Source organism: Theobroma umbraticum, unplaced genomic scaffold, assembly GCF_002168275.2.
Source record: "Theobroma umbraticum cultivar Fairchild unplaced genomic scaffold, ASM216827v3 scaffold_115.0, whole genome shotgun sequence".
NCBI classification, from domain to species: Eukaryota; Viridiplantae; Streptophyta; class Magnoliopsida; order Malvales; family Malvaceae; genus Theobroma; species Theobroma umbraticum.
The window spans coordinates 492,800-502,799 of record NW_018397284.1 but is presented as its reverse complement, the minus strand read 5'-3'; the positions used below and the strand labels follow the sequence as shown (position 1 = coordinate 502,799).

The following is a 10,000-nucleotide window of genomic DNA, read 5'->3' as shown; positions in this document are numbered from 1 at the left end:
TCATCTGCAGTCAAATGCAATGAAAACGCCTTTCTTTTTAACACCTCCCATCTTGTCATATCAATGTTGAGGATTACATGCCTTTCCTACCAAGTGTCCGAGCCTAACTAGGAGCTCATAGCCATCGTTGACATTCCATCAGCTGCCTAACATTCTCAACCCAACATCTAATTCGTAATCATGCAAGATAAATATTCATTTCTATCTCTTGCCGGCTTCAAAAGAATTTGAGTGTTTCTGTCTGTTCCCCACTCATACTTTTACCTTCTCCACTTAAGGCCAGACAGTTTGGAATGTTCCAATGCTACAAAATAGTGGCTGCCATTTGCTCATGCTAGTCCAGATTTATAACTTTCTAAGCCTGTTTTTCCAAAATCAACAGGGTTGGTTTATTACTTGTCAACATGTATACGTTCCGCCCTATGTCCCTTTCTTTGGCTTGGAGTTAAAAGGGGTTGAGACTCCTCAGTGCGGCTGTCCAGGCAGGAATCCTGGATGTATCAGAACTCCCTAGCAGGAATTACCTGAACCGTTTTGAGTCCTTGAAAGCTATTGACATTCGTTCGCGCTTCTCTCTTCGAGCAGGATTCTTTTTCTTCATTCACAAGAAAGCATGAATGCTTTATTGTTGGCCTTATTACAAGAGTGTATTAGTAAGACCCATCTACGCATTCATGTCACAACATCTCCCACCTTAATTTCCAGTTTCTTCTTGTCCAATTACTTCCTTGTAATTTAACTTTGAAAACAATTCACAAATTAGTGCTGGAAACATCCAACTGGCTTTACATAAGTTCTCAGTCAACAAAGTCGGTAGGATTTCTATTCAATGTTCTTGACCGTGTCTATAGATAGATTGAAAAGATCCACATTTTACTCAGTTACAGCTTCCATTGAATGGCCAGGATTGAAATGATCCAATTTTTACCGATTTCTTATATAGATTGCAATGAGTTGTTATCTGCTAACAGAAATTTTCATCTTTGCCACTGCTAATCAGGGACTTGCATTCAACATGGAAACCTAAGTGATTATGCCATGAAATTATAGGTATGTGTCACGTCCCTCAATCAATATCCCCACTTGCAAAATATCCAAAGAAACAGAACAAAAAAGAAATCCCCACTTGGTCAACTATCTAATAAATGATCCTCCATCTGTTGGAGACATTGTGCCAAGGAATTTCCAAATTCAGGACTTGTTCAATGCTGGGATTTGATAAAGACAGTTGCAGATGTTTTTTGTGCAAAATTGCAAGGACTCATTCGAAGATGTCATGCAACTCTAAGCACTACGTTCTGAGCTTCTGATTTCAACACTCATGTGTGCATAAAGCAATGGGGTAGGAACTTCCCCCAGCCATTCAAGTTTGCTAAATACCATTCAACTGATTGGAATTTTTAAAGACTAGGTCCACCACAATTGTTCCTTGGTGAACCAATAATCACCTGCACATCAATACAATGTAATGCACACAAACTCATCCCCCAGAGCCGAGCACAAAACACCAGCCATACCAAACATGGACAGTAAGAAAATTGAAAGCCGACAAAGCATATGTAAAGAAAGATTGCCATGACCTAGAAATCAAAAGAAGATATACATAATATGTGAAAGAAGTTATCAAGAATATTTGAATTAAAAACTAGCCAACGCATCAAACTTCATCAATATCTCTTAGCAGTTTCTCAAACATGTCAACTGAGATGATTGAATAGTAATAAATTCATAAGACTGACAATATCTGGTTTTAATTTTAATTTATCATCCCTTAAGCAGTTTTGGTTTTCAAAGGCTTGACAGCAATTCTTCAGACAGCCCAACTAAATGACAATTCTTCACATCTAACAAATAATACTAGAAAACAGGGGCCTTGCTCTGCAGTCAAATTAAACCTGCTCATGGAGGAATTACAGACAGACTGGTGAGAAGAAAAGTGTTAAATCAATATTGTCACTAGGCCGGTTGACATATCATTGACTTGTTCAATGCACTAACATAATTGTCACTGAACCCCACCTGCTTTCACAATCACAAGGAGGTATATCTGGAAAAAGAGGACCTAAAATCCTTTTAGGTTAGAAAAAGGGAGATCCTTCCCATTAATAAATTTTAAAATACCTAAAGCACTAAACAACATGAAGGTAAATAATAAATCTCAAGGATAGAGTTTTCTTAGGAATAGCAGGCTGAGGTTAGCATGATACGCACCAAAGGCAATGCAATTTTGAACAAAGCTGGCACCGGCTCTATCCTAATTCCTAAACGTTCCTCATCCACCAATGATATCTTTTCTCTATTCATGATTTCAGTTTTAGATTAACCGAACAGAGCCTTCTACTTCTATAATATTGATGGCATTTAGAGTGATTGAAATTCCAGCTTCAAATTACCACTTGAATGAAGAGCATTTAGACAAAAAGAAGCTTGAAAAAGAATGAGATTTGGAACTTTCTATAGATATTAAACTTCCATACTTCACAACAGCATTGGCTGTCTTCACGAGGTTGTTAATCTGTCTAAGCAGAAAAGAATAAAAAGACCACAAGTTCTATTATGCCCAACTCTAGCCAGGTTTCAGTTGAATATCCATAAGGTACTATAATGAAAACCAGGCAGCAAGGACCACCAACCATAAATATTCCGCGAAGGAAAAATATTAACAGGTCCTCATATTTGCAGAATTCCTAGGAGATGTTCCAATCCCATATGCATTCATAAAAATGCACATCTGCCTGAAGATTAATATCCCTTTTAAGGAATCTTGAAAGTATGAGTGAGCCTATTTACAAGCTTACATGCATAAACTCAAATGGGAAAGTACAAAACAATCAGCATAAGTATAGCCATGCACGTAATCTTGAACAAAGAAAAGAAAATAACGAATCCGCATATCAATCATAAACTTGTATTTTCCCTTCCCATTTTTTTGCTACATATCAGTATATCACCAAAGATCATTTACAATAAAAATTTACACCAGAAAGGACTTCCACACCGAGGATACTATGCCAAATGACACCATGCACCTCCCTAATTTGTACAACAAATGAATATTTATTCATCATACTGTTAATGAATAACTCTATACACCATCATTAAACAACTAGTTATCTCATCAAAGAATCCCTACAATCTTTATCATCCATTGATATTAATCTTGACGAGATAGCCACCTATAGCTTATGAATGGTGTATAAAATTAAATATTATCAGTGCATCAAATATAAACTCCCAAGAAATACTCACCTCTAAGTCTACAGCCAAAAATCAAAATCCAAAACACTTCATATAGAATGATTCATCAAATCATTAATATTGTTAAGCCCAGAATCCCTCACCTCATTACCATTCCCATTTCCATCAACAACAAACTTCAACAAATCAACCGCCTTACTCTTCCCTTTAGCACTCCCATTCTCCGCCACCTCAGCAATACCTTCCATAATTTTAATACCCGTTTCTCTTACGTCTTTCCTCCCCTTCTCGCCGCCGCATCTCGCCAAATTCAACAGCGCCGCCACCGCGTTTTCCCTTATTCTTGCACTAGCTCCAGTCCCTTCATCCAGCAAATCACCCAAAACCCTAACTCCGCCAGCCTTACTCATTGCTTCTTCACTCTCTTCGCACCCCGCAATCTGCGCCAGCACAGCCGTGGCATCCTCCACGATCCCCGTCCTCGCATCCCTAACTATCAGAGACACCAACGCGGGAACCGCCCCGAGATCCACCAAACTCGCCCGATTCAACGGGTACAGCGCGATCCCAAACAACGCCTTCAACGCATCCTTTATCGACCGCGGCGGCGCGTTGGCGGCGGTAATAATCGACAGCAGCGAGTAAAGAATATCGCGTTTCGACCCAATTATCGGACGGTACGACTCGTCAGCGATGAGCAGGCTGTGAAGCGTGGCGGCGGAGGACTGAACCGCGGCGGGTGAAGGCGAATTGCTTAGCACGTGGGACAACGCGTCGAGGAGGCCGCGCGTGGACATGAGAGAAGAGCGTGACGTAATCGAGAGATTCAATAAAGTAGCGGCGGCGTTTTCCTGTAAAGTCGGAGAAGATCCGTAAAGCGTTTCGGAAAGGTAAGGAACTGCTCCTGCTTCAGCTATCAACGATCGGCTCTCTGGGTCGTGTTTAGATATCAGCCTTAATTCCGACAAAGCTTCGGTTCGGGTCCGTTCGGAAACTGAGCTCAGTTTGGCTACGAGGGTTCGAGCGGTCCTACGTTTCACTTCCATTGTTTGGTGTTTGGTCTGGTTGGGGAAGTGTTTGGTCTGATTTGGCTTTGGGATAAAGTTGTAAGAAATGGTGAGGAAGAGAGAGATTCAATGGGTAAGCAATGGGAGGAAAACTGAAAAAGATTTGATTTGACTTTTTTTTTTCCTGTAAATAATGGCAGCTGCATTAATTGTTCCAAGTTGCCGCCATTTTTATCCTTTTTTTTTTTGTTTTAGGAAAATTATGGAGCTTTGACTTTTCTTTAAAATTATTGCTCTTTAAAAAGTATTTGTCATTTTTATTGCTTTTTAATATTTTTTTCTTAAATTGGGAGTGAACAGATTTGACTGTTTGTGTGAAATGACGCAATTATATTAGTAAAAGGGAAAATGATATGTTTAAGTTATTTATATATTTTATAATTATAAATAAAATTAATAAATTTTAATATTATAACCTGCAAGAAAGGTAAAAGTGATAAAATTTTAATTGATTTGATCAAAATCGAATTGATCGAATTAATTTGATATTTGGTTAATTTAATTTTTTTAAAATTTAATCAAATTTTAAAAATATTTAATACATTCAATTTTTAATTATGATAAATCGAATTGATTAATTGCTAACTCTTAGATTTAATTGACTGATGTGATTTGATAGTGTTAAAGATTTGATATTTGGTACAAAATTCAAATCAAATATAATTTTTATTTATAATTAACGAGTTGAGTAATTATATTTTAACAAAACATAACTTATCATTTTATATCATGTGATGTTTAAATAGTATGATAGAATGATTTTATGATATTTTCATTATTTGTGTTAGCATCACATTAATGTTACACGTATAAAATGATAAATATTATTTTGATTAATGATAATTAATTAAATATTAATTATAAAAATCTACTTGACTTAAAATAAAAATATAAAAATTTAATTGAACGAAATAGAAGTTATGTTGAATAGTTTAATAGATGTTCAAACTTCAAAATATTATGTTGTTTCTTTTATATTTAATATTAGAATTTTGCTGATGTATCATTGAAGGTAATTTTTTTATTTGAATAATTTTAAATTTTATTAAAAAATATATACTTTTTAACATATCTTAATATGTATTGGTATCAATAAATTATGGCATTATTTATATATTAATAAATTAACAGTAATTAAGTTTTTTATATTAATAATAATATTATTGAAATAACCAATTAAACTTTTCAAAAATTTACTTTTATATATTTAATAAAATGGAGTATAAGGTAAAAGATAATATTGGCGTTTAAAGATTTTGTTTAATACTAAATGTAATTATCTCCCCCTCAAAGAATTGATTTTTAATCATTACTCTAAGAGAAAATAAAGTTAAGCATGAATCTGACTTTCATGCATCACATCACTTCTTATAAAATAAATATATTACTTACAAATTAGGTCAACATTTAAATGTATTGTTTAATCCTACTATTTTATTTAATCAAGTATATTAGTTTTAGGTCACCATTTTCACTTTCATTTCATTTTTTAAATTACAAAATAATAGTATGAAATAAACATATAAAAATATCACATTACCACATAAAAATAAAACAATTAAATATCTTTAGAAGAAAATAAAACAATTTTAATATCAAATTTAACATTTACATCATAATTAATTAACATTAATTATATATTTTTATACGCTTTTTTTAAAAAAATTGCTTATATGGTCTTATCAATTATATTATAATTAGATATTTAAACTATTACTTAATTAAGTATAGTTTTTATGTCAAATTATTATTTTATTTTGAATATAATAAGAACTTTTTTTAAATGTTTCTGTCTGAAAGACAAAACCTGGCAGAAGTCAATGGCTATATCCCCTAAGAAGAAAAGTCATCAAACTGATGAAGAAAAGGTATATACACTTTCATGTCACCATTCACACTTGGATCATTTGTATTTCCTTTTGTTGCAGAAAGGCTGCTCTATCAGCTTTCTTTGGCGTGCTATTTAGCAAGTTTGACTCCCCTGAGTTGCTCAAGTTTGCTCGTGAAAAGCAAGTCCATGGTGAGATCAAGAAGTGGGAAAAGATGTTACAGAGCATCCGTGCGGTGCTTGATGATGCAGAAGAGAAGCAGATGAGAAATGGGCCGGTGAAAATCTGGATGGCTGAGCTCCAGGACTTGGCTTACGACGTGGATGACTTGTTGGACGAGTTTGCCACTGAGGTTTCGAGGCACAGGTTGATACAGGAACATCGAGCTGGTGCGGGTAAGGTACATAAATTGATTCCTGCTTTGTGTTTAAGTCCAGGTGCTGTCATGTTTAACAGTAAGATGTTGTCCAAGATAAAAGAGATCACTGCTAGATTACAAGAATTAGTTACACAAAAATTGAATTTGGAATTGAGAGAGAGTGTAGGTGGAAGGCCAAAGGGAGTGAAAGAAAGGTTGCCAACTACTTCTTTGGTGAATGAAGTTCATGTCCATGGTAGGGAAAATGACAAGAAGGCAGTTTTTGAATTTCTTTTGAGGAATGATGGTAGTGAAGATGGAGTTTCTGTAATTCCGATCATTGGCATGGGAGGGATCGGGAAAACAACCCTGACTCAGCTTGTCTATAATGATAATAACATAAGTGATTACTTTGATCTCAAAGCATGGGTATGTGTTTCTGAAGATTTTGATGTTGTTAAGGTAACAAAAACAATTTTACAGTCAATAACTTCCGAACCATGTGATGTCAACGATCTAAATTTGCTTCAAGTAAAATTGAAGGAGAAGCTCTTCAAGAAGAAATTTCTGCTTGTTTTGGATGATGTTTGGAATGAGAATTACAATGATTGGACCATCCTTCGTTCTCCTTTTGAAGTCGGGGCTCGAGAAAGCAAAATTATTGTGACCACTCGTAGTCACCTTGTTTCGTCTGTTGTGGGCACCATTCCAGGTTATTCACTGCAAGGGTTATCGAATGATGATTGTTTGTCTGTCGTTACTCAACATGCATTAGGAGCAAGATATTTCAGTGGACATCCAAAATTAAAAGAATTTGGTGAGGAGATAGTGAGAAAGTGTAATGGCCTGCCTTTAGCAGCAAAAACAATCGGAGGCATACTACGCTCTAGCATGGACCATGATGCTTGGAAAAACGTATTGAAGAGCAAGATATGGGATATACCAGTAGAGAATAGTGGTATAATTCCAGCTCTTTGGTTGAGCTATTATCATCTTCCCCCACATTTAGAGCAATGTTTTGCGTATTGCGTCATACTCCCTAAGGGTTATGAGTTTGGAGAGAAGGATATAGTCTTGCTATGGATGGCAGAAGGTTTTCTACAAGAAGCAGCTGATAAAACACAAATTGAAGATCCAGGTAGCAAGTACTTTCGAGATCTAGTGTCAAGGTCATTGTTTCAAATATCTAGCAGGGATAGATCTCGATTTGTGATGCATGACCTTATCAATGACCTAGCTCAGTCTGTTGCGGGAGAAATATGCTGTAGAGTAGAGGGTGATAAGCAGCTTAAATTTTCACAACGGGTTCGCCACTCACCTTATTTGGGTGAGTTGTTTGATGGAGTTAAATTGTTTGAGTCCTTTCATGAAATGAAGCATCTGCGTACTTTCCTACCTTTGAGGCTGGCAAGCTATGGGCCGCGCCCTTACTTAACGACCACTGTTCTCAGTGAGTTGTTACCGAAATTGAGATATTTAAAGGTGCTCTCTTTGAGAAGATACTACATCACGAAGCTACCATATTCTATTGGACATTTAAGGCATGTTCGATACCTAAACTTTTCTCACACTAGAATAAAAAGTTTACCTGATTGAATTTGTACCCTTTCCAATTTAGAGACCTTGATATTATGCTGGTGTATTAATCTTGAGAAGTTACCCTCAGGAATGGGCATATTGATCAACCTACGACATCTTGATACTACTGGTGCGGCTTCTGTAAAGGGGATGCCAGTTGGAATTAGTGGACTAACATATCTCCAAACATTATCAAACTTTTTTGTTAGCCATGGTAATGGATATCAAATAAGAGAGATGAAGAATTTATCAAATCTCAAAGGAAGACTTTCCATTTCAGGATTGGAGAATGTTGTTGAAGTTAGAGATGCATTGGAGGCTAAGTTGCATGAGAAGTCAGGTTTAAATTGGTTAAAGCTAAAGTGGAGTATGGAATTTGCTAATAATTTAAGATGCGGAAAGTGTTGAAAGAGATGTATTGAATTGGCTTCAACCTAATGAAGAGCTTAAGGAGCTTGCAATCAAAAATAATGGTCGTACAATATTCCCAGCTTGGGTAGGAGATCCTTCATTCAAATATTTATTGTCTTTAAATCTTGAATATTGTAAGTATTGCCGATTGTTGCCATCGCTTGGAAAACTGCCTTTGCTGAGAAACCTTTGTATTAGGGGAATGAGTAGCATAAAGAGTGTTGGCATTGAACACTTTGGAGAGAATTGCTTAAATGGATTTATGTCATTAGAGACTCTTTGTTTTGAGGATATGCCAGCTTGGAAGGAGTGGAACCCTTGTGACGTTGATGGGCAAATTGAAAAATTCCCCGTCCTCCGTGAGCTTTCTATTGTATAATGCCCGAAAATATTGGGAAGATTACCTAAACATCTTCCTTCCTTGGAGAAGCTTGTGGTTCCTGAATGCAAGCAGTTGGAAGTTTCAATTTCGAGTTTGCCGAAGCTTCATGAACTAGAAATCGATGGATGTAAGGAGGTGGTTCTCAAAAGTTCTGCAGACCTTCGCTCATTGAACATTGTCTCCATTTCAAGGGTTGATGCCAATGTTGACAACAGTAGAAAATCTTATGATTAATGGCTGTAACGAGCTGACTTCATTGTGGCAGAATGAGGTGGGACTGCTTGGCCATTGGAGGTCCCTTCTCAGTTTGGAAATTTTGAGTTGCCCACGACTTATCTCCTTGGAGGCAGAGGAGGAAGAAGGAGAGCTGATGCAGATTAGGCCCTTTTGCAATATCAAGTCTTTGATAATAGGGTATTGTGAAAGCCTTGAGAAGTTACCTAATGCCTTCCACAACCTTACATCTCTGAGGGAGCTACAGATTGAAAACTGCTCGAAATTGATTTCTTTTTCGGAGATCAAGTTGCCATTTACTCTGAAAAAGCTGGTGATCAGTAATCATAACAATTTGCAGTATTTGTTAGATGGAGAGATTATCAACACCCAGGATTCTCTCCTTGAGCATTTGGAGATTGCATCATGTCCATCTCTCATGTCCTTATCATCAAGATGTGAGCTACCAATTAATCTTCAACATCTCAAGATCAGAGATTGCTCAAAATTGGCATCCTAATCATCAAGTGGCAAGTTACCTATAGGGCTCAAATACCTAACGATTAGGAATTACCCTGAGCTGGAATCCATTGCACAAGAATTTCACAACAGTACTTGGCTTGAATTTATTCATATCAGCTGGTGTAAAAGTATTGCATATTTGCCCCAATTGGACAAGCTGAACTGTCTTCAGGCAATTGTAACAGAACATTGTCCAAGTTTGATTTCCTTTGGAACTAGTGGATTGCCCACCACCAACCTCAAAGTGCTCCGTATTTATAAATGTGAAGAACCGAGGGGTTTGCCTAACTATAGTCACAACCTCACCTCTCTTCAAGAATTGAACCTTGAGGACTATCGCTCTGGCAAAAGGCAAGGTCATAGCAGAGAGGTGGTCAGGATTGACATTGGAAGAAAAGTTCAGGAGGGAAATTTGAAATTAGGGGAAAGAAAAGGCCAGAAG

The 10,000-nt window shown here is 36.5% G+C and overlaps 1 protein-coding gene and 1 pseudogene across 1 annotated transcript; one reads left to right on the top strand and one right to left on the bottom strand.

Annotated features, from left to right (window-relative positions):
• Positions 1–2,884: 2,884 nt before the first annotated feature.
• Positions 2,885–4,402, bottom strand: LOC110428441 (ARM repeat superfamily protein). Its single transcript, XM_021444272.2, has one exon. The coding sequence runs from the start codon at positions 4,242–4,244 to the stop codon at positions 3,288–3,290; it is 957 nt and encodes a 318-aa protein (XP_021299947.1). The 5' UTR covers positions 4,245–4,402; the 3' UTR covers positions 2,885–3,287.
• Positions 4,403–6,554: 2,152 nt separating this feature from the next.
• Positions 6,555–10,000, top strand: part of LOC110428428 (putative disease resistance RPP13-like protein 1) — a 3,684-nt pseudogene continuing 238 nt past the window's right edge.

What these genes read in the sequence shown, in the direction of transcription:
- LOC110428441 (XM_021444272.2), bottom strand. Translation starts at nt 4,244, where the DNA reads ATGGAAGTGAAACGTAGGACCGCTCGAACCCTCGTAGCCAAACTGAGC.